Source organism: Achroia grisella, unplaced genomic scaffold (assembly GCF_030625045.1).
Source record: "Achroia grisella isolate CSIRO2021 unplaced genomic scaffold, CSIRO_AGI_Agris_v1 utg478, whole genome shotgun sequence".
Lineage (NCBI taxonomy): Eukaryota > Metazoa > Arthropoda > Insecta > Lepidoptera > Pyralidae > Achroia > Achroia grisella.
In genome coordinates, this window is record NW_026712882.1 from 1906127 (window position 1) to 1932270 (window position 26144).

The 26144-nt window shown below is 34.9% G+C and overlaps 3 protein-coding genes across 3 annotated transcripts in view; 1 reads left to right on the plus strand and 2 right to left on the minus strand.

The window, feature by feature from the left end:
* Positions 1-4879: 4879 nt before the first annotated feature.
* Positions 4880-7965, minus strand: LOC131845686 (mucolipin-3-like). Its single transcript, XM_059194779.1, has one exon. It carries the CDS (start codon positions 7913-7915, stop codon positions 6119-6121), a length of 1797 nt encoding a protein of 598 aa, XP_059050762.1. The 5' UTR covers positions 7916-7965; the 3' UTR covers positions 4880-6118.
* Positions 7966-8448: 483 nt separating this feature from the next.
* On the plus strand, positions 8449-14291 carry LOC131845690 (lipid droplet-regulating VLDL assembly factor AUP1-like). The gene is made up of 8 exons (XM_059194783.1): positions 8449-8501; positions 8607-8773; positions 9555-9667; positions 10588-10661; positions 11232-11365; positions 12000-12199; positions 12697-12931; positions 13833-14291. Exons 1-8 carry the CDS (start codon positions 8464-8466, stop codon positions 14075-14077), a joined length of 1206 nt encoding a protein of 401 aa, XP_059050766.1. The 5' UTR covers positions 8449-8463; the 3' UTR covers positions 14078-14291.
* A 5228-nt stretch (positions 14292-19519) lies between these two features.
* LOC131845684 (pre-mRNA-splicing factor ATP-dependent RNA helicase PRP16) overlaps positions 19520-26144 on the minus strand; it is a 100368-nt gene continuing 93743 nt past the window's right edge. The window contains exons 14-21 of the mRNA XM_059194777.1: positions 25388-25538; positions 24446-24543; positions 23358-23585; positions 22887-23058; positions 22181-22322; positions 21542-21702; positions 20463-20703; positions 19520-19706 (exon numbers count right to left, since the gene is read on the minus strand). Of these exons, the coding sequence (XP_059050760.1) occupies positions 19520-19706; positions 20463-20703; positions 21542-21702; positions 22181-22322; positions 22887-23058; positions 23358-23585; positions 24446-24543; positions 25388-25538 (1380 nt within the window). The remainder of the gene's footprint in view (positions 19707-20462; positions 20704-21541; positions 21703-22180; positions 22323-22886; positions 23059-23357; positions 23586-24445; positions 24544-25387; positions 25539-26144) is intronic.

The following is a 26144-nucleotide window of genomic DNA, read 5'->3' on the forward strand; positions in this document are numbered from 1 at the left end:
CGGCCCACCACGCCGCCACATGTCTGGACACTTCAGTGAGCATGACCACTCATTCCACACGACCACGTCACAGCCACAAAAATTACTATATGGTAGTTACAGTATTCGCACCTTACATAAGGATGCATGCGGCAATCAATACAAAAGCCGCTACGCTATATTGATAAAGGAATGGTGAATAATAAGATAAACATAACGTCAAATGAGTTAGCTCATCGCCCATTCACTAGAAAATTATCGTGAGTTTTTGGAATAACAGTCCTGAAGGTATGCAGGTTCATTATGATGATTGTAGTTTTTGGCTTGATACAGTATGTTTATTGATTCAGCATTTTACAAGCTCTATTTTTGTACTTTATTGTAATGATAATTGATAACCTTAATATGACAGTGTAATAGGGTACGGAAGCATGCAAAATAATAACGCCAATGTTGTTTATAATAGAAAATAGTGGACTCGCCTGTTCTAACGGTATACCGTTAGCACAGGCGAGTAATTATAGATTAATTCCTAATGAATTTGCCACGATGCCACTAATGACTTCATGCTCATCTTATTATCCTCCACTGGTGCCCCGCCAGCGTATACCGTTAGCGCAGGCGGGTGCACCATTAAAAAAAAACCCCTGAATAAAAAAATCTATTACCTGTTTCGGATTTTATGCAAAATATTATGTTTAGTACGTACGTCTTCCCATGACGCTTCTGGTACCACACCTCAATTCCTTTTCCTGAGGACTAAGATGCTTCCGTACCCGGTAATTTCACTGGTATATCTCATTCACCCTACAAGTATAATTGGATGAGTCAGACCTACCGACTCTTTACAAAACCTACGTTAGTTCATTTGTAAAGAAAACTGTGTTATGTATGTATGAATTGATTTGATATGGATGTTTTTACACTACGATATGAAGTGCATAAATTTTGTAAGTTTGTAAATTTGTTACTAGTGTATAAATTATATGCATAATATATGTTGAAAAGTTATTTAAGTACCCGTTATTTTGTTTCTTTTCTTCTATTTACCTAGAATCATAGGAGCGGAAAATGATGGTACCAGGCTTCCAATATAGACTCTGCAATGGAATGCCTAATATACACAACAAGAGAAGTGTAACAGTAACAAAAATTAATATATTCGTTATTGGTGCCGCTCAAAGTGTTTTAGACGATCCTTTAGATAGTGCAGCCAATATTATGTTATCTGTGGTGCGGCTAAAGCAATTTGCTCAATTTGGTGAAGTGATATAGTCATTAGTTTTAGGATACAATGGGACTGGCATGTACTTTTAATTAATTATATAATTTAGGGAAATTATATAGAAATAAAAAAAACCATTTGACAGTAGTCCTATGTACTGTTTTTTTTTGGATTAACTGAAGACTGAAATTCTTCCTGTATTAACTGAGTACCTTATGAGTAAGAAATTCCATATAAACTAAAAATGATCTGTGTGAATTGTCCTAATGGGCCACAAGCTTCCATAATTAAAATCAAATTTCAAGGTTTTAATTAAAAGGTTAAAGTTCCAAAATTAAATTAAAGGAAACAAATAAATAAATATTTTATTATTTATATATTTATTTCGGGCTACTAGGCCCATATTATAAATCCCTTATAGACTACCCTGACATCTGATAAATTTAGGAGTGAGCGAAAGTTAGGTACTGTTTTTTCTTCCCATTGGAATTGGCAGCCAGAGCTACTGCCGGTCTTCTAGCTCCAGGATATGTTGGAGTTTTAATCGTCTCACGTACTGTTCCATGGTGAGCTGTCCAGAAAAGGTAAAGTAAAACTGTACCTACTAGACTATTTGTTCTGGAACAGGGTGGTAATGGTAAATAGTAGTTTTATTTTAGTGGAATAAAACTATATCGGGCTGTTTGCCCTAAAACAACATGGTAAATTAGTCTTATTTTGTACTCAGTATCAAATTGATGCACAAAATAGCAGCACTCGTTATTAGGAGAGATCAGTATCCTGTTGATAGACGGAAATGGGTCGTTATGATGAATAATAAAGATTCACAAACACTACAGATATAAATACTACACATTACATGCATGATTGTTTAATTCAATTGGATAATATTACATTGTTGTCCTGAGATACTGTGTTATTCCCGTGTGCATGCTTGCGAACAGATATCTTGTTTTAATAATGTTTTGTTGACGGTCGCGGGTTCGATACCTTGCAGGGTACGAATACTTGTATTTATGAGTATAATTGTTGTACAGAATTGCTTGTTTTCTATGTATATCTATACATTGACAGAGAATTTATCCTCATACCCTAAAACTTAAATGGTCCTGTACAGTGCTGTTTCAAAGGAGCCGCTATCCTAAACACACGAATCGTAGAATGAACAAGGATTTGTAATATAGGCTGAGGTTTTGAAAAGGGTATCTTAAAAGTCAGCAACGCGTAGGTAAGTTTTATAACTGTGGTTTCAAACGTCCAAAGCCTTTTTTTTCTCCGCACGTGTCTCTACAAGAGTAGAGTTATAGCAGGAGCGGGCCACCAACGCGACGCTTAACGGCCGGGACGGACCCCACCTGGGCCCATTGTCCCAGCCTGCGCCGCCCCCCTTTGTGGGACTTTCGGCCGACATAGCAGCAATATCCCGAAGGAACTACTACTATCCCGCCCAGGGCATACCAGAACCAAACCATTGCTCGGCCACCGTTCCCCGCGGACGTATCCACGAAGGAGAAGCCTCCCAATGGCTGGAACAGGGGGGAGGGGATTGTTAGTAATGTGGACTAATGATCCCATTGCTAGCAATATACCATGTCAGGTGGACCTCCACGCGGTTCCCCCCGGAAACCTTCGTGATAAATTCCCGGTGAATTTGTCACGTTGGGCTAACTGATCTGACTTCATGTTCATCTTATCATCCTCCTCTGGTGCCCCGCTAAACCGTTAGCGCAGGCGGGAACACCATTCCATTATCATCCACTAAAAAAAAATGGCTGGAACATACGAGGATGTTGCCCGACTCGCGCCTACGTACGCCACACTGCGTTGAAAACCTACGCTAACAGTTTACCACCAGATATGCCGTGTACTACAAGTCGTACACATCTACACTGTAATATGAAAAACACATTAGTATTCATGTGATGAGGTGTTGCGATTTAATTTATCTAGGTAATGAGTATACGGGTGTAATAACTGTACTACATTAGCAAGTTTATTCGATAGCGTGCTAAATTGTAATGCGAACACTTAACGCGGAGTCGTACTGCGGACTTGTTTTACAAGAAATAGATGTAAAAAAATGGAAGGGTGCCGAGTGTTGACAGATATGTAAGTAGATACATGTAAGCACATGTTCAAGAATCCACTTCGTTCGATTCCCCGTCCAATTCAAACGGCGATCGAAATTACTACGGCCTGAGCCGAGGTTCGAACCTATAAACGTGCCCTCAGACTAGTCATATCCGTCAAGCAGGAGTTGGCTTTCAGCCGTTCCATAGGTCCTTCCGCGGGTTTGGAGTGTCATCTGCACTCGCACTCGTCCGGAAGCTGTAAAGCCCAGCTGTAGCCAACTGTATTAGAGTAGTCCGAAAAATAAATGTTCAAGAAATCTATTTACCCAATTGATTAATGTACTTACATAATTAACTTTATTTTTGTACAGCGCTTGCGTAATTTCTATCCAATGCCAGATAATGTATCAACACATTTCATATCGTGTTACGTGTGTTCGTGTTACACGTGTGGTATGCGGTGAATTTTGATACTTTGCCCTTAAGTTTGGTATTAAATATTGACATGACACCGAATGTGATTCATAATGCATAACAGCGGTTCCATTCTAGACTTTGAGTGAACCAATATCAATAAAAGATATTTGAAACCTGAGGAAGGATATACGATACAAAGCCAAATGCCTATATGTCACTTATTAATATATTCTTCATTGCACTTATACATTATTTATATATGTATAATATAATGGACTAGCTACCCGACGAAACTGTTTAGGGGCTATGTTGGAGCCGCTAATATTTATGTATTGTATGTGTTCATGTAGCAGCAGGAGAGGAGGGTGGAATGATGAGTCCAGTGATTGCTATTTACATTATGTATATTAACAAAGTATTTACAATAGATACATAAGAAGTATATTTACAAGAGGCGATTCGGTCTGGAATGATAGGCTAGTTATTTTTCAAGCTCCATCGTAATTAGGCAACGGTGTTGCCGCACGATGATAGTATATTCGCCAGTTATACTTCCAATGGGCTAATTATCTGACTTCGGGTGTATATGTATAATACATATAAACCTTCCTCTTAAATCACTCGTATTGCTAAAACTGTATAAAAACCGTTATGTAGTTTAAATAATTTTATAAACTAATCCCCGCAAGTAGTCTTCCTCGTAATATTTTTCAGTGTAGTTCCCATCCTATTGATCCTAGCTTGATGCTATATATCCTATAGTATATAGGCCACCTCAATAAATCGACTATTCACCAAAAAAATATCAAAATTAGCTGAGTAACTTAAGTCCTTATTTCTTGCCTACATCTATACCTACTGTATTATAATAAATTAGGGGTAAATGTTAGCAATGTGAACTAATTACTCCATCTGTTCTCCCTGGAAATAATTCTAATAAATTCTTAGTGAATTTGTCACGATGGGTCAACTGACCTTATGCTCATCCATCAGCCTGGCCAGCGTAAACCGTTAACGCAGGCGGATGCACGAGCAGGTGGTTTCATAAAATACCATTAAAAATTATAATTAATTTGGAAGCGTGTCTGTTTGTCACCTTTTCGCGACGAAACGGCTGAACAAATCATTATGAAAATTTACATAAACATGATATCTAAAAAAGTAAAACAGTAGTTAAGTTCTCGTAACAATATATTTTCAATAACTAAAGACAAGGCATGTTAAATATTGATATTTTAGGTATCATATACAAATAAGATTACAGTTATGGCTATTTATTTCTATATTTGTTTATTATGAGTATTTGATAAATTACGTAGATAGTGTATATCTGATAAACTAGGGTTGCTAATGTACACTGTAATTGAGAGGATACATTAATACTATTTCTACTGTAGTACTGTACTTAAGTACCTGCTTTAAATTTATATTTGGCTGTGTTAAGGGCGGTACATACGTGACATATATTGGATAATAAATCTATCAACACTATAAAAAAATATAATCTATTTGTTACAATTAAGTTAATAAAAAAATTACTATTATTGTACAAAATAAATATGTATAAAATTTTCAAACTTATTGTAAGCAATTTATTCTATAATACTAGTGTTTTTGGTACGATACGTATTAAGTACTGATTTAAATTCGCCAAAACAAATTCGATAGCAACCCTAGCACATTTATACATTTTAATATGTATGTATTTGAATAAACAAACATGTGAGATTATTAAGATTCTTGTTTTGTACATAAGAAAGGGCTGAATGTGAATTTTGGAACTACATCTTAACTAAATTTAAAATACATTCATATATTTTTACACACTTGTAAGTACATACAATCAATAATATCAGCTACCAAATATGTACATTCATTATTTTCATTATACACAAAATACCTAAGTAACCTAACCTGAGGTATATCTTCATAATTTACAACTCTCCAATATGTACAATATTTTATACAACTATACAATTACATCTTCTAAATTATTTTTACTATCACAAAAGTACAGATATACAATTTTTTATAAATCAGTTGTCATTATCACTTTGTTCATTTTGATACTCAATAAATAGTATAAGGAAAGAGACAAATTTAAGCTAAGAAAGTAATTAACATATAACAGACTAGTTTTTTTAATCAATAATATATATTGTAAAGTATAACATTTTGAATAATAATCTGTTAAAGAAAAGTATTCAAGTACATAATGGTTATAGTGAACAATTATCAATAATGATAATACAACAGTCAACCCAAACATATTTAAAGATAACTGTGCAACATATTTAAATAAACAAACAATTACAGAAGTAATCACTTCAAAAATAAGGACTATTGATGTTATCATTCAGTGATAACAGTAATTGCATCTACATGTCTATTTAAAAATTAATAGATATTGCAGAGCAGATTCTGTTTACAACAAATTCTGGGCAGATGTTCCGCCCCCTATTTTAGAGTAGGCGCTGCGATAAAAATTGCAGCAGAACAATGAATTCATTACTGCATTCAAAGAAGAAGAGCTCTGAGTTCTGTACAGACCAGAAGATACTTCCTCAACACTGGTCTCACCAATGAATTGCTGCAAATCACTCTTAGGGAATCCATCTTTATAATATTGCTTAATTGTATCATAAGCATCCATTATAACCGATATAAACAAACTGAGGACAACATAGATATATAAACTTATAAATGAGTATAGATATACACGACTGAACCACCAAAGCATTGGTGATTTCTTTGACATAATAGAGAATGTTGCAAACATGTCATCACCGTTTATGAGAGAGAATAAGCATTCGGATGTGGTCGCAAGAGATCTGAACTTCATGTGATAGGGTCCCAAAATAAGCCAGCCACAAAATGTGAATCCGGCATATAGCAATAGAGCACAAATCAAGAAACGGAATATCTTTGGAGCTGCCTTCTTCAATGTAAGTATGACTACATTGTATGTTTTAAAGAATCCCAAATACCTCAGGACACCAAACCACACTAAGAGGTTGCCGGTGCCTAAGAATAAAGAGCAGACATTCCATTGATCATTTGTGAACTGATTCCTCTCTATTTGCTCCTTAATGGCTGATCCCATTATGATCAACATGTCATTGATTATGATCATAATGTACCATACATTGAGGAACTCTAGCCGACCATCCAAACTCAGTTCTTTGTTGTATGTATGAATGAAAAACTGAACTGTTAGCTCTTTTAGCAACTGAGCTCTATATATTGCTCTACTGCATAAAATGAATGATGCAGAACAGATCAAAATGACAAGTATGTTGAGTATACTCCTTAAGACTTGGTCAATTTTATTATCAGTGACATAATCAGTATCACCTCTACATGTCAGCTTGTATGGATCTGCTTCCAGAATAAGAGACATTTGGCCATCATGGTCTTCATTATCAAAAACTATCTGGACATCAAACCTGTAACAATCTGGAGGTGTGATTGGACCTGCAGCTCTAAAATTTATCGTGTTTATAGAAAACATAAGTTTGGCTCTGACTAGAGCTGCAAAATTGATGTCGAAGCCTGATTTTGATAGAAACAACTGTGAAGAGAACACTTCATCACTTGTACTAGTGAAATTAAGACATGTCTCCACAATTTCCGAGTTGAATGTATAGCTTTCATTGAAACCATTTATTATGCCTTGCTTGTAATTATACTGACAGAAAACTGGATCAACTTTCATATTGTTTTCATCATTGTATGAGTAAGCGCCTATAGCATTACTTAGATTAGAATATCCCGCCATAGCATAATTTATGGTGCTGTAGAACTCATCTTGTTTGTAAATTGCTAAAGGACCAGCGCCAGGAGGGTAGGCGTTAATCTCCCGCGTCGAGTCCCAGCCGAGTAGAAATAGGTGCGAAAAACTGATACGATTATCCCATGTGTAATTAACATGATTGTATCTATTGTGGGCGAATAAACACAATTGAAATGTAACTAATACGATCTTGATCACTTGGACAACGAACTTGTACGGAAATTTCCGCTTCGCCTTCCATTTTTCAATAGGGTTCATAAAGAAAAACTGAAGTTTTCTACGCATTTTCTCTTCCATTTGACTAAGAGCTGCGATGGACGTATTCGAGGAGGAAAAACCTTGACTTCTGCTTTCGCGGTGATCTCCATCTGGCCTTTGTTCAGTTTCTTCTGGAGTATTACTGCCTGGTGAAGGCGTTATGTGTTCCATAATTATGTTCTCCGAATTCGGTCCAATTGTAGACAAAAACTTGATGATACATAAATGATTATCACTTTTTGTGTCGATGCCACAAACTATTTTAGGCTTTTAAAAAAACATCACAAGTGTGTCCCATACAGCAGCAAAGAAATTTGATTAATTTTAATTTAATATAATTTTCTTGATAGTGTCGTAAATATACAATTCCAACAAAGGAATTCCCAATTTCACATTTCATTCACAATCAAAGAACACAATAAACCCGCATAAAACTCGAATGCATTGCGTAGAATGTAGATAACCAAAATATAGGTTAATTTTAGATTAACATGTTTATAATGACAGCTACGTCAATCAAAAGCTTAAATTTTCCAATTTATCGTGTACATTCCTGTCATTCCTAGTCTCTGTGATCTGCGCATTACGTTACGTCGAACTGTCATCTCGTGATTGTGATTCCTTCAGATTACAGTAATTACGAAAAGGAAATTAGAAATTTCTCATAAATGTATTACAAATTTAAGTAGTAAAACTTAATTTCTGTTTCAAAATTAACTATGGCTCTTACTGTGGACAAATTAAAAAACGACGACAGGTGAATATTTTGTTGTGCATACCACTTTCTGTTTGGAGAAGAAAGTTTACCAATAACGAATCTGTGATAATGTTAATTAATGTCCTATTTAATATTGTTTTGCAGGTTTTGTGGCGATAATGTTTTTCAGTTTTTGTTATATTTACCATTCGGCGTCATATTACTGGCGTTTAGAATATTGTTGGCGCTTGTACTGTGGATAGCCTCAATTATATTGCCAAATAAATCAGCCGTGAGGCAACTGCTGTCTACACTGGCATGTTGGACGTTCGGTTAGTAATGTTACATACGTATTTTTGTTAAAAAAACTATTGTCAAAATCTTACAAATATAGACAGTTTTTGCTTCGATCTTCATGACCTTAGAAATTTAAAAACTAAAATATGTAATAAAAAATTTTGGTTCCATAGATAAATCCTAGTTTAGTCAGTATATAATTTACTTATATAAGTTTTTGTATTGCTAAGGTTTAATTTAAATTTAATTTATCGGCCCTACAGATGGTGAGTGGTAAACATCACCTATATACATAAATAGCACTACAAAGATCACATTGTCCTGTGACAACTGCAGTGCCACTCATGTTTTGTTATTCTATAGGACTAGGATGTCATGCTTCTTATGCTGTAATGTGATTGGATGAACTGTAGTTGTAATATCCTTAAACTTAGATGTCCCTTATGAAAAATCTAATTATTTCTTTTAACAAATCATAACAAAGAACATACTTGAGATAATAAATATTATATGTGGTTGTCTTTAAATGATTGCTTTTAACAATAAGACAATCTCTTATTGGTCGGTTGTGGGAGGAATGTCACAGCATTCTATGGATTATGTGCAAGCGCCATGTCCATCATGTGGTAGAGAGGTAAATTCAAAGCAGTTTCTGGGACTTGTGGCACTGTTCATGTGTCCCTGCTCAGCCAAACCTGGTAGGAGCTTGCTAGCGCAGCTTTAGATACAAGTTATGCAGGTCTAGATTTTAGAAAATTATATTTATGTTTTAAAAAATATGAATTTGATCATTATATGTAAATGTTTTGTTTGTAGGTGTGTATGTGAAACTAAAGGGCAATAGAGACCCACGTTGTAGTGTGCTTGTCTCCAATTATGTGTCATGCCTGGACTCACTTGCGGCTTCACATGTTCTGGGCACAATAAGTGTAAGTATAATGTTTACTTTAGTAATTTATACTTTGTTTGAGAAAACAGTGTGTAACTTGGACTCTATTATTCACATTTAGGTTCTCTTCTGGTCCTTTGTGTGTGTAGAGCTGAGATTACTAGAATAGCCAGCCAAGCTCTTGTGAAGAAAGTTCAACACATTATTCAAAGATTTTTTTTTAAATATCCTAGAATATACATTCTTATCTAGAATGTTTTTTAAAATCTATGAAACTGAAATTGGTGTAAATATTTTCTGGTTACAAAAGTTATCAAATCAAATCAAATCAACAGTTATACTACATTATATTACAAAAATTAATTTTTCTGTTGGTGAAATTTTTTTACTTTATATGAATACAAAGCAAGTACTTAATATCATAAAATTATAAGTCACAGTATTGAGTAATAAAATATCAGTCACAGAGATTCAGGAAATATTCTATACTTAACTTGTTCTATAGTTAAACTTATGTGAAGCCTCTGTGAACCTTATTATTGTATACTAAATATTATTACTTGTTTATTTATGTATAACTACTTGTGCTCGCGACTTCGTCCGCATGGAATTTAACTTTATTATTCTAAAATAAAATAATTTTTCTAAAATAAAAGTAGCCTAAGTTACTCTTTATTCCATCAGCTACCTGCCAATAAAAGTCTCATCAAAATCGGTCCAGCCATTTCAGAGATTAGCCGGAACAAACAGGCATACCGACAAAAATTGAAAAAACAACAAGTGTATAATATGATAAATTGATGAAAATCCCAAAATTTTTGTTTATCTTTTCATTCATTGCTAAAGTGTCCTTATATTTTAATAATGAATAAATATTGCAATAAAGTAGGTTATATTATTACAAAATTATAGCTTGGTGTTTAGAAATAGAGCATAATTATTATGTAACATTTATTGCAGTTGAGAAAATGGAAGGTGCCACCATTTTTTGCATCTACATTGGGCATAAGGAATGCTGCACAGTTTGTGAGAAAGTATGTATTAAATAATTTTCATTATCATAAATAATCTTAAAGGATAACATAAAATATAAAATATATTTTCAGTCCCGCACTAATTAAAGAGATTACTAAAATATTATTAGCTAAGTATGAGTCTGGGTTATTAATAATAATTTGGGCATAATTAACCAATTATATGTTACGAGCTTTACACTGAAATATATTGGAAAATATACTGCTATCTGCCCCGTTTAGATTAATTTTGACATAAAATATAGCCTATGTGCATCCTGGTAATACTGTTTATCTTCACATAAAATTTCATTAACATCATTCAGCAGTATAGTTCTGAAACTATTAAACTCTTAACTGAAATTATTAACACTTGCATTTATAATATTAGTATGACCTTACACTTTTCTTCAGCACCTTCCTGCCACTTATCCTTTTTCTCCATCCATCTAAAGGATAATACCTCCTTTTGTATATTTCATGTATATATACTACCTTTTTTCTGTATTTGATAGACTAAAGAGTATAAATAAATAAAAAAAAACATGTATTTAGCCCACTCATCAGATTGTATACCCAAACTTGTTTCAGGGCACATTTTGCGGACTCTCCCAGTAAGCCGATACTGCTGCAGCCGGAGGGTGGCCCTACGAATGGCAAGGGGCTACTCAAGTTCACGGACTGGCCCTTCCAGATTGGCAATAGAGTGCAACCTGTTACCATCTGTGAGTTATTATATTCTTCTTACGTTGACTCAATTGACAGCCTGATTGGTCTAGTAGTTTACCACACCACTTTCTTCACTGTGGTTGTGGGTTCGAATCTCGCACTATAGAAATATTTGTAGTCACAAATATGATTATATGTTTTTTTTTTTATGAATAGAAAAGAAATAATCTTTGTTTAAATAAACCTAATATAAGCAATTTTAAATAAATCTTGTTCTAAGTAGATATAAACAATCTTACTCACGAATACAAATGTTTGTACCGTGCAAGGAATCGAACCCACAACCATCGGATAGTAAAGCGGTGAGCAAAACCGTTAGACCACCTAGACCGTCACACAATATGCTTGATATAAGTGTGTCTTATTTTAAATTTGATGCAGTCATTATTTATACATATACTTAGTAAAATTATATGATCTTACCACGTTTTATTTTTATTGAGTACCCGATATTTCGGCAGTGTTTCAACCGCAATGATCACTGATAAACCGTAAATCAGTTTACCCGTGATCATTGCGTAATTTACTAACTATACGCATAAAGTGTGTCTCACTTTTACCCTTCCCCAAATTCTTATTCTTCCCCAAAATCCTTCAATTTTTTCTCTGAAAAAAAAAATGTCATTCCAGCGGTGGAGCGTATGTACACAGCGGTGACGGTGGCTGGCGGCGGCGGTGGTGACAGGTTCCCGTGGTCGGACGCGTTGTGGTTCCTGTGGTCGCCGGTGACGGTGTTCCGTGTGAACTTGCTGCCACCTCTCGACCGCGGCTCTGATGCTGACAGCGCCTACAGTCGTCGTCTGCGGGAGGCCATCGCTGCAGATCTCGGGGTATTTAGATAGATAGAAATTTGATTTACGTTAAAGACACACAAGGCACTATAATATTAATAATAATAATTAAAAGTAGATACACAATTACATTGGTCAGTCAACAAAATACAATACAAATATACTGATAAAATACAATATAGGTACAAAAATAAAAAAACGGTGTGAGTAACATAGTGTGTGTGCATAGCCAAAAGGCAGTATCGTTTGACGTAACAGCAGTATTATTATTTTATTATTATTCCAAATTCAAATTCAATTCAAAATATCTATCCATGTAGGTCTATTACAGACTCTTATGATATGTCAAATCTACCGTCAGTTCGGAATGATTTCGAACTGACATGAAACTCAGCTCATATTCTTTTCAAATAAATGTTATACATGTTTACAATAATAGAGATTCATTTTAAAATACAAATTTGGAAGAATAGATTGACCACCAGCGTATGCTGTTGCAAAAGCGAAAAGTCTAATCAGTCCAAATAAAATTACAGGTGGAACTGACAGAATTCAACTGGGAGGATGTGAAGGAGGCCGCAAAGAGAGCGGCGGGGGAGGCCGCCCGCCGCCGCCCCCTCCCCGCCCCCGCCGCCTCCCCCGCCGCCCCCGCCGCCGCCCCCGCCCCCCGCGCGGGGACCTTGCGAGCCGGCCTGGGGATGGAGGCGAAGGCGCGGCAGGTCAAGGAAGTATTGCCCGCAGTACCTCTGGCGGACATCTTGAGGGACCTCGGTAGGTGTTATATGCATACAATTATTACTTAATTAATTAATTTATTAATTCTTTATAGAACTCCATAGAAGCTATCATAGAATTCGAAGGAAATAGCTTAGAATATGTAAAAGACTATTTTTATCTAGCTAACATTATCTTCTCTATAAATTCGAGTGTCCAAGGAAATAAAAGAATTACAATTGAATAATAATCTGCTGGACAATTCCAATAGCGCCATTTAGTTCTAAGCTAAGTAGAGCTTGTGTTATGGGCACTACACAAGTGATAAATGCTTAGATACATTTTGTTTTGTGTAAAAACACCCAGGTCGATGCAATACTTATGAATTTAAATGTTTGCATCGGTGTGGCGTGCTAAATCACTAGACCACCGAGAACGTCACGTTGTTCTAACTTAGAACTTATAAACTTCAATTCAGAATTCTTACATACATCTAAATATATATAATTCAAAGGTGACTGACATAGTAATCTATCAACACACAGCCCAAACCACTGGTCGGATTGGGCTGAAATTTGGCATGCAAGTAGATGTTATGACGTAGGCATCCGCTAAAAAAGGATTTGATTAATTCTACCCCCAAGGGTATAAAATAGGGGGTAAAAGTTTCTATGAAACTTTGTCCATTTTAAACCGATCGGGCTGAGACTTTGCATGAATAAAGCTACTATGATGTAGGCATCCCCTAAGAAAGGATTTTGATGAATTCCACTCCTAAGGGGATGAAAGTTTGTATGAAACTTTGTCAATTTTAAACCGATCGGCCTGAGTCTTTGTATGCATAAAGCTATTATGACATAGGCATCTTCCACCCCTAAGGGTATAAATTAACTCGAGCGAAACCGCGGGCAATAGCTGTTTATAATATACATTACAATGTAAATATTTTTTTCTTTAGCAACAACCGGCAGTGTGGACGTAACTATCACCAATTTCCTGGAAGGGGTGACCACGTACGAGCCAGAGCCGTCCACGTCGGCCCCCGCGGCGCCCCCCGCCCCCCGCTACGTGACGCCGACCCCCACGGGGGTGTTCCCCAAGAGTGCCAAAGAACGACAGCTCAGTTTTCAGGAGAGGAAAGCCCAGATGATCGCCGAAGCCCGGCAGAGGTATATTGATAAACATGGCTTGAACTTCGCATGAACGGCTTCAAATTCGTAATTTTATTGATGATAATTATTTTTATATGATTATTTTCCATTATGTAGGTACTTTCACATCTGGAGTCATTTAATTTCGTTGAAAAGATAAGTCTCTTAACACGTTAAAGACCGCATGCTCACCGGTGGGTCACTCCACAACTATTTTTTATAGGAATTTATATATAAATATTTTGCTTTATATTTATATATCTTTTTTTATATTAGTGTACCGCCAACAATCTTTCTCTGCGCCTCATGGTTGACCGGTAGATAACACCGCAAGGTATTAAGTCCGCCATATGTACATATTGTTTGTGTGCATTAAAGTTAAATAAATAAATAAACATCATTACCGGCCCGCGTGCTCACGGGTGGGCACACGACATGTTTTAACTGGGAACCACTTGTGCACCTGTGGGCATGATTTAAATTTAAATTTATGTACAGTAGTTAAATCGCTGGTCCCTCGAAGAGATACTGTCTACAGCGGACTTAATTAATTTGAGATAGACTCACGTAATTAATAATAAAGAAATGCTGGTCCCTATGGAAATGAGATTTTTCAATGCGGTCTTTAATATGTTAAAGAAGGTTGAGAAATGGCAGTATGGGGGACATAACCTCAAGAAAGGCAAATTTCAGAGGTACGTCACGCTGTCACAGTGTATTCTGTGATGCTTTCGTCTAGGCGATAGTTACCAGTTCTCATTAGATTGCCTACCATATCTATTTCATAAAAACAATCTTGAAATTAAATTTCTTTATTCAATGGAAAATCCGTCTTGTCACTTCCATATGTGAACCTACCCCATATATGTATATATTTATAATACACGTATATTTTTGTAGTACATCGAGACTCAAGTTTATGACATAGATATTGAGAGAACATACTAAGAATGACGCGAAGTATGTCAAATCTGACTTCAAAATGAATCCTTAATAAGGATGGCTAGTTAGGATATTGTATATAAAATAGTAAATATATATATTCGAAAATTATTAATAATGTATTAAAAGATAAAATTTAAACACCACTCGGACTTGTACTGTTTACAAATTCATTTTAATACTAGCTGGGCCCGCGGTTTCACACCCGTGCAATTTATAGGCTATATGTTATTCTGATGTATAAGCTATATTAATGTAGTTTCATCATAATCCGTTCAGTAGTTTTTGCGTGAAAGAGTAACATCCATTCATACAAACTTTTGCGTTTATATTATTATTAAGATGTTAAGTTACAAACTCTTTGATGATTCCGTAAGTACGTAACACTAACTCATATAGACCAAATTATTGTAACATCGGGTTCGATGACTATTACAAGAATTTAGTTTTATGTAATATCATATTTGAGTCTACAACTCGGCAGATTAAAAAATGATGTTTTAGACCTGAACTCATAACCGTCGCAGCAAACTGGGTCTCTAGTTGAAATTATATACATAAAACTGTAATTACATTTATATTAAAAACTTTGAAATTTTCTTATCTATAATTAAATTACACTTATAAAACCCATTACAACTTTTTAATATTGAATAATCTACAAACTTTATTAACTATTAGAGCGTTTTGTCTCTTTCTATCGAATGAAGAAAATAAGGTTGAAAGAAAGGGACAACAAAGTTTAATATGCTTTATTATTAGACGTTTGATTTTTGTATGAAGAATAAAATCCGTCAATCTAGAGTTTGTACATATATTATATATTATAGATATTACTTGAAACGTCTATTAAATATTATTTTCATATATTACAAGTGTATTTCTCATAAATATTTACTATTTTTTATATCTATTTTTAATTATTTTTAATAGTCTTAAAATTATTATTTGTGTATATGCTTATATCAATGCAGTAAATTAAGGATGACGGCAATTCATATTGCTCATTTATATTATAATACATTTGTTATATTTTGTCGTAATGTATCTAGTCTACAAGAGGCATGCGCGAACATGATATTCTATCAAGAATATTAAATTGGAGTTAAAGAATTATATTAGCATAATAAAAGTTACTATATGATGTTACAAATTCACAAATGCGATTAGAATGAGAATTTATGACTTTAACTATAAACATACTAATTAACAATCTAGTTTTAAAAAGTATACTAACGTGAAATATTTCTTGTTAATTCTAAGACAGAAAGAAGAGAATTTTAAGAAAAGATCATTGAAGATGTTTAGTAAATTATTTTTTAATAAATATATTTAAAAAATCACGCACCTGTTACCAAGTAAAAAAAAGTTTGTAATCTGTTAAATATATTGTCTATGGTCTCAAGTGTAAATTATTGCACTATTTATATTGTATAATAATGGTGGAAATTTAGTAGCTATACAGTGTGAGAAGAAGAAGCTTAAAATGAAATGTATGAGGCACGTTTTATTAACGTTAGTAACATTTGACATCTCTATCAGACTCAATTCAACTCAATGGTGTGTAAGCGAGATGGAAAACATCTGAAAGTTCATACTTCATATTTATGGATTTTAAGCTTCTTACTCTCGAATGTCTTTAGTATATACACTGTTTTTTGGTTTATTGGTACTTTCAAAGCAATTTATGTTTGTTTTATGTTTTTGGAAATCACTAAAAATAATTTGGTATTAGGTTTATGACAATTCACTGGTAGGATTGCCCAATAGCGTTTCCACTTAACTCATTGTTATTATTGTAATAATTAAAATGTCATTTTTGATGACAAAGAAAGTTGAGTAATTGTTCACATAACCTTAAACAGAATGTAAGTGAACTTCAGTCGTAAATATTTATTAATTCAGAAAGTTACTCTTGAAGTCTAACTGAAATTGTATATACAACTTCACATGGCGATCACACTACGATTGGGTTTCAGTTGACATTCAAAAATGTAATTTTTATGACTATAATATTTCAGTGTTATAGCTCTATTGATTAGAAACGAATTAAATTGTAAATATCGTATTTAAAAATCTATAAGTTGTTACACAGACCGACATACTGTAGTGGCATGTACCACATTAGCGATGTTTATATTTATTTATTCTGTTCATATATTGAGTCAGCAACTTTTATTTGTTGTATTTATCTTAATTAAAAATTGAAAAACACTGAATTTGGGATATTATAAATATAAAAAAATGCCATGGCTAAGAGACTACTCTTAGGCAGGGTAGTAACGCTATCAGCTACTATTTCAATTAAAAAAATTAAAACAAGTATGATAATGATATGAAAGATGAAATAAAAGGTAAACTATTTGTTCCTGCAATCCAGAGTAAGAAAAAAGTCAAGAAAGTACTGTTTCATGTATTAAAAGTAATACAAAATTGCGTCCAGAGTCATGACTAATAGTAGTAGTAGATTTTATCCACAAATTTGACAAACAACTGTTAACATTGGCTTTAACCTTTTTAAACCTTTATTTCCTACGTTTTACGGCTCTGGATACATGTCGTTTACTATATCCTATAAAAAATTGTAATTACCGAAAATTTTAAATTAACATAATCCTTAAAAATTGACATTATTGTCCTGAGATTATTTATATTTTTTTTTTCAGAACTAAGTTCTCTCCCGACATGTTCTTGCTATATAGCTGAGTGGTAGAAATACAATTTCGCTTTAAAACCTTGACTCAAACAAAAGTCTGACTCTAGTGTAACAATGAACAGTACCTAACTTTAGTTATAATACTTTCTCAATGTAGAACTGATTGAAGATATTTGAAATTGTGTTATATTAGAAATACATGTAGTATGTACTGGCGACATAAACGTGTAGTGATACTGCCAAACGGCTTCCTGTAGATAGCTGTTCAGTTAATTTTATTATTATTTGATGAAGATCATTATTAAATAAAACTCTTGTTTCACAAAATGTTGTTTAATTTCATACTTCTCTACATATAATACACTAGCAAACAGCTCCGGTGTGAAGGAAGGAGATCAGGACGAGACGAGCAAATAACAAGCCACCGGTATAGTCACAGAATATTATATTGATTTATATCAGTTGGACAACACCCGGCGGCACCCGGCTTCGCACGGGCCCAATATTTGAGGTTACTCTTTCATTATAAGATAGATATCTAGTGTTCATTAAAATCAAATGATATAAAGGACTATTTTGTTCAAATTTAAATACTTATAATATATTTATTTGGATAAGGATTAATATGATATGTGATATTTATAAATGTATAAAGAAAAACCTTTCTAAATAATGCATTATTTTTTAACAAATTTGATTACCATAAAAAGGGTTATTGTGAGTATCTTAATAGACAGACATATGTTGTCGCGGACTTTGTTTTAGAACTTTTAAAGGAGAACAATTCAGTCCGTTGTAAAACTTTTCTACGGAATGTTAACCGTTTACTCAGCGTACGCAGCGTTAAATTGAATATTTTTTACCACATTTTTCATTTCTATTCTGCTCCGTGGTATTGGTCGTGGTGTGATGTTATATAGCTATATAATAAAGAATTTAAAAAATCGGATTAGCAGAATTAGAGGGAATTTAACTCCTTCTAATATTAGCTAACTGCGAGTGAAAGTCCCATCAAAATTGGTCTAGCCGTTTCAGAGATGGCAAGAATAAACATACTTATGTAAGTATAGTATATACTTTAATATATATTAAGTAAAAGTTATTAATTAGAAATTACAAACGGACATTTCATATCCATTATTTGAATAGATAAGGTTTATTAAATAAAATTTTAAACTCTAATAATTATTTATTGCTGATGACTGTACATACTTAACGTAATATACACTTACTTTACCCCGACGGGGTTACAATTTGATTTCATGTCCACTGAGAACATTGAACAATATGAGAAATTAAACATTAAAGAATTTATTTTAACTAATGTCAACGAACTTTATTCAATCAAAAATATACCTTATTTTAATTACACATAGGCTATTCTGTTTGCTTAGACGTAAAACATATAATTATTAAAAACCATACAATTATAGAAAGTATTAATATCAATTTTTGTGATATTTGTAAACATTATTGTTTCGAATTTAAAAACAACAAATTCCTGAACACAAAAATTGAGGAAGAATGTCGTACAGGTCGACCTCTACACGGACCCTCCTTCAACCTCATCTCATCGTATATTATTACCATTCCATGATCATCTACAAAAAAATATCCTCTTGTTGGAAGCTCTGAAAGTTTGATTACGTGACAAAATTATGGATTGATTGATTTTTATAGGAGAGAGGACAGACGAGCTTGCGGCTCACCTGATGGTAAGTGATTACCGCCGCTCATGAGCACCCGCAACACCAGGGGCATTTCGAGTGCGTTGGCGGTTTTTTAAGAAGGAATAAGCTATTTTCTTAAAGGTTTCGATATTGTATCCGTTCGGAAATACCATTGATGGAAGGTGATTCCACAATGTGGTTGTTAGTTATGATAAAAAGTGGAAATTCAAAGTCCTAGCCGTTGCGGAGTGTGCTTCGGCGTATTGAGGCCTGGTGTGGCCACAGTCTGCTTCAAAGGTACTTCTTCGTCACGCTTGCGGCGCTCTTCTGCCATCTTCTGTTCTGCTTGCTTCATCTCTTCCTCCATTCTTTGTAGGTGCACCGCGGCTTCTTTGCGTTTGTCGCGGTTTGATCTGCCATATAATGAATTGGTTACTTTAATGATAATATTATAAAGAGATAATAATTTATTTCTAACTTGTAAAGATTAAACTCCTAAAATAATAGACCGTTTTAAAAGTCTACATTTAGCCAGTAACATACACTGTATTTTGACTTAAAAGTATAGTTTTTATATTTAAATATCTTAGGACAATTCACACAGCCCCATCTAGTCCCAAGCTGAGCAAATCTTGTGTTTAGGATACTACATACCGACATATAGATAGAGATACATTTAAAAAAAAAGATGGATGAATTGTCTGAAAGATATAGAAAGAAGAGTGAGTTCAGATATACAGCCGCCCGATAGGGATCAGTATGACATACAGCGTCGACCACAAATAATATATATAATAAAGGCAAGGCAATGATGATTTATTTGTAGTGATGGCTGGCTCATCCGTCATACTCGTGAATTAGTAGTGCTTGTAGAGACTGGTCTGCTCTAATCACTACGACTCATTTAATTTTATTATGTATTAAATATATCGACACTAATAAATTCGTGGTAGTTTGAATTCACAGATTTCAACTTAAAAATTTAAAATTGCAACAATTATTTAACTTTCCGAATGATCGGTAGTTGTAAAAACAATATCTATGACTATTCAAAAGTGCTTAAATTTAAATTTATTCGGATAAATTATTTTCTATTCTATTTTCTTATCTCACCTCATGTAATAGAATAATTGTTGCGGATAAAAATTATTACTGTTATAAGTACTCACTTCCCAGTTTCCTTCAAGGAGAAGAACATAGGCCCCAGCTCGGCGAGCCAGCGTCCGTCGACCGCCGTGACGCAGTGCATGTACTCCTTGGAGGTCATCATCAGCTCGTGGTACACCACGTAGTCGGGCGAGGAGCCCAGCCCGAACAGAGCTGACGTGGGGTGCAGGTGGCACGGCATACCCGTACGGCAGTTCACGTATTCACCGATGCCTTTGAGACGAGCTGCTTGCTGGAAGTATGCTGTTGAATGACAAATTTTTTAGTTCTTTCTTTCATCATACCCGTTACATTTACCAGAACTAGACTATAAAAAGTCATTGGTATGACATATATATGCTATGCGAGGAGCGATGGCCATTTCTTAAAGAATGAAAGAAAGAAAGAAATAAATAATAATAATCCTGGACAAGTCACACAGCGTCATCTAGTCTCAAGCTAAGCAGAGCTTGTGTTATAAATACATAGATTTTTTTTCGGAAATGTATACTCGATACATATGTAGAAAATACCCAGACCGATATAAAAAATCATACTCATGAATACAAATGTTTGTGCCCTGCGAGGAATCGAACCCGCGACCATCGCAAGTAAGGCTGCGTGCTAAACCGCTAGACCACCGAGGTCGTTTGTAAATTACTATGTAACGGGTATGATATATTTTGTTGGCATCGTTCTGGGTGTTATCTATATTACGTATATATTTACAAAAAAATCTATGTATTTATATGAGTTGTCTAGTACCCATAACTGAAACTCTGTTCAGCTTGAGACTAAATAGCGCTATGTGAGTTGTCCTGAGAAAAAAATGTACAAAAAAAGAAGATTCGGTAAATCCGTCTTCCCTTTCCTGGTGTGTACCATTGTACGTGGTGGAGTCCGGTACATTAAGATCCGCCTCAAAAGACCAAACTTATGTTGAGGATATAGAAAGAAATATCAAAGTTACTTTTGCTTATTGCGTTGCGGAGGTGCGCTCTACTATATTAAGTTTGCTGGCTAGTACCCATAACACAAGCTCTCTTCAGCTTGGGACTCAACGGCGCTGTGCGAATTTTCCTGAAAAAAAAAAGCTACTGACCGGAACAAATGCACTTCCTGACGGTGTCCCAGTGCGTGCCGCAGGAGACTAGTGGTAGCCGCTGCTGCTGCATGATGTCGCGGAGCTGTTGCCGCACCTCGCGCACCTTCCGCATCGCCTTCCCGTGCACGAAGTGCTCCGTACACCACTGCGTTGAGTACCTGACAAACAATTCATCGTGTTTATTTGTAATACTTCAATGTATAGTACAAAACATTTAATCTTATTGTGTATTAGCAGTGCCCGCGACATTGTCCGCGTGGAATAGTATCCTTTGGTTGCATGTTTAATTATTTATTTAGGCTAATTATATGGTTTTAACCTCAAAATATTGCACTTCAAGCGTTTACACCGCATTGGACTGTGTATACAATATCGTGGCTGTATTTAAACAGTAGGTAGGTAGAACGAACGATATGGTCAAATCGAAACTTCGATTATATCTTATATTAAACTTCAAGAACATACATTTTATATTATAATAATAATATTTACTGTTTATATGTAAACTTCAAGCTTATAGGTATAAAAATATGTCGTGGTCGTTATCTCACTCGAATACTAGATGGCGTTGTAGTCACTGAAAACTGTTTTAGTGGGGCACGATAGCCAACGGTTGGTCTGGTAACAGATACTAACTTGTTGGACTTCCATTGGTTGTATAGATGTAGCAGCGTGAGATGATCAGACTCCGGCACTTGGAACTTCTCCTTGACCGAGTCGGCTTCTTCCTCACGACCTTGCGGCCGGTAGAACACCGATGGCACGGACAACATTGACACTGTAATATTTATATATACATTTCAGTTATTGGTACATGACAATGTTACTAATAAAAACAATTGTAAAACTGTAGGGACAATTATAACATTAAAATTAAAACTATATAGAATTTAAATACATTTATGATTTATTTTAATAATATTTTAAACAATATAATCAATTAAAATTTGAATCGAATATTGAAAAATGAATTTATTATAATATCTAATTAACATAATAATATTCTTCGATAATGCACACAGCACCATTTAGTCTCAAGGTAAGCAGAGCTTGTCTGATATATGCTAAATAACTGATATAATCATTATTAAACAGATACTTTGTTTTTTGTAAAATGCATACATGATATATATACAAAACACCCAAATAATGAATACAAAATGTTCGTACCGACCGAGTAATCGAACCCGCGACCATCGGAAAGCAAAAGTAAAGCGGTGTTATAAACCGTTAGACCACCGAGACCGTCATATGCAATAATAATAGTATACAAATGTTTGTATTTATGAGTAGTATTGCAACTCCCCTTATCCAGATATATAGTGTACCAGTCAGTTCTTACCAATGATGAGGACTTCAGCGCTGCAGCCCATCTCTGCGGAGACGATCAGCATGTGGCACTGAGGAGGGTCGAGGGGGAACTCCGCCATCTGACGACCTAACGACGTTAGGGCTCCGGTCCCGTCCAGGGCGCCCAGGATCCACAGCTGGTACATCGAGTTCAGGATCGTGTCCTGGGTAAATAGGAATTTTAATATTACAGCTATTTTAATTAAAGATAAAGATAAAAAATTACAGCACTTTTTTTTAAATAGAAATAATTTTTATTCAAATAAACTTAATATACGCACTTTTGAATTGTTACATTTTTTTATTCTACTAATCTCATTTGGAACGCAGACTCATCACAAGAACGAGCAAGCATTCTATAGTATTCAATATCTGCCTTTTTTCTTTCACCCTGTGCAATATTTCTTCATTTCTTACTTTATCTTTCCAGTTAATTATTATATGTAGGTCTTGACCAGGTTACCTGTGGCGGTGGATCCATGAAGTGGAACGCGAGCAGATCCTCAACACCTAGTGATTTGAGCAGCAGCACGGTGTTGGCGAGGTTGGTGCGCTGTATCTCTGGCACGGTGGCCGCTAGCAGCTCGTGCTGGTACTGTCGCTGCGTGTACAGGCAGAACGCCTTGCCGGGGCCCGTGCGGCCCGCGCGGCCCGCACGCTGCCGCGCGTTAGCCTGACTCACTGGGTATATCTGTCAATTTTTGTGATTGCTATAAGTTAATATTGCTGAAAGTTACATAACCACAAGAAACGTGGACATTGACGATACGATTAGTCCATTATCACAAAGTCGCTTAACGGGCTATGGAAAGTATGCTTGGAGTGTCTCTGAGGGATCAAATCCGAAATGAATTAATTCGCCAGAGAACGAAGGTCACCGACACAGCTCTTCATATTTGTGAATAAACGTAAACGTGTTCTAGAGTGGAGACCGCGAATTGGTAAGTCTAGAAGTCAAGTCAAAGACTTGAGCATATCTAGAAGGCAAGTCAAGGGACCTGTGCGCCCGCGCGGCCCGCACCTCACTGGGTTACCTGCCAATTTATGTGATTGCTAAAAAGAAATAACAAAAAACCAATCCCCAAGTATGGCACGAGTTCTTAAGTTAGTCTAAGTTTAAATTAGAACTAACTATTACATTAGTTCTTAACTAGTTATTTAGTTACTTTAATTTGTACATACCATTTTTAACATTTATTAAGTTCCTTTTAGATAGAATAAAAACAGAATATAAATTTATTTGCCTACTGTATGTGTGTGTGTTCTGTATTTATTTATTTGATTTTTTATACCAACGACAATATTTTTAGGAAGGTGTTACATATGAATGTGGATGGTTATAAGGGCAGAGTAAGAAAGAGAGTAAGAAATTGAGACCATAACGAGATGACTGCGAACAGAGAGAGATAAATGGAATGGAAAAACAAATTACGCAGACCACAAATAAATGGGATAAGGAAGGAGCAGTATATATAAGTATCAATTGAAACTTTTAGGACTCAAGTTAATTAATAATAAAACGTTTGAAAATTATAATTATTTCTACGTTACCTGCAGTGCGTCCATGCCGATCCTCGGATTATAAACTTTCAGTTTACAGTAGCCGCAATCGATCACGTACATTATACCGTCGACAGTCAACGATGTCTCTGAAAACACGAGAACAACATATTAGAAACCATCTAGTAAACTCGCCGCCAGGAGCTAACTTCTGATATTACAAACATTTGTATTCATTAATATGATTTTTGTATCTGGGTGTTTTCTATGTATATTAAGTATGTATTTACAAATAAAAAAGTATTACATAGATAATGTATATTTTCTTGGAATGGATGGATGGATGGAAATTTTTCTTTAATGAAAATTATCATATTTTCTAAAATAAAAGTAGTCTATGTTACTCCTTATAATATTGGCTATTTGCGAGTTTGATTACTCATTCATGTATGTATTTACAAAAGAAAATGTATCTATGTTTTTATATCAGTTGTACCCATAACACAAGCTACGCTTAGCTTGGGACTAGATGGCGCTGTGTGAGTTGTCCTGATAATTATATTATGTTTAGTAATAAAATGGACTTCCGCAAAATAGCACTAATTCGATAAAATTTACCCGATGCTGTATTGAGTTAGGTGTTATTTTGCGGAAGTCCATTTCATTAATATTTATTTACATTAATTAATGGATTGATATAGTTTTGTTTATTTCCACTATCATTAGTATGTAGGTAATGGCATATTAGTTATATTATTAATTTAATATTAGAAATGGTTATGTTCAATCTCCAGTAATGTTGATCTGATTTTGAAAAATTTATTTATTGTATATAATGTATTTTACAGCCAATTTATCGAGAAAACTGTAGGGTATATAAAATCATGCTACGATCAATAGTAATGAAAAATGTTGCAAAAATGTAGATGCAGATATAGTTCCTCGAGTAATTTCGTTATTTATTTATTATTAGTAAAAATATAGGTATTATACCAGCGATGTTGGTAGCGACGATGCATTTCCTTTGGCCTGGCGGTGCACGCTGGAAGATCTTGGCTTGCAAATCGGCCGGCAGCTGCGAGTATATGGGCAGAACTGTGAGCGGTGGCGCGTGGTCAAGATCTTCTAATCTCTCAGTCAACACCTGCGGAAATTTAAATACATTGTTTTAAATTTGACGCTGCCAGTATTTATACCTATAATTAGTAAATCAAACCACGTTTTATTTTTATTGAGTTCCCAATATTCCAATAGTAGCAACAAATGAAGACGTGTGAAGAAGACGAATATCTCTGCCCATAAAAGATTTATTTACCATACCCGCTGCTCTTTAGTTTACTTATTTACTTTAACATATATTTAAATATATTAGTAAATCCCGGGATCTTACCACGTTTTATTTTTAAAAAGTTCCCGATATTTCGGCAGTGTTTCAACCGCCATGATCACGGAAACACTATATATGTTAAAGTAAGTAAGTAAAAAAAAACTAGCCGTGTAAGATTACTAGCTACTAGCTAGATTACTAGCTACTTGGATAGCATTTTTAACCCCCTCCGAACGATCCCCCGTCCAATTCAAACGATCGAAATTACGACGGCATGAGCCGAGGTTCGAACCCCTAGCAGTTCCCACAGACTAATATCGTATCCGTCAGGCGGGAGTTTGCCTTCAGCCGCTCCATTAGTCTTTCCAGGTTTGGAATTGCCCATCTGCACTCGCTCTCTATAGTCCGGTGAAATTATAAAGG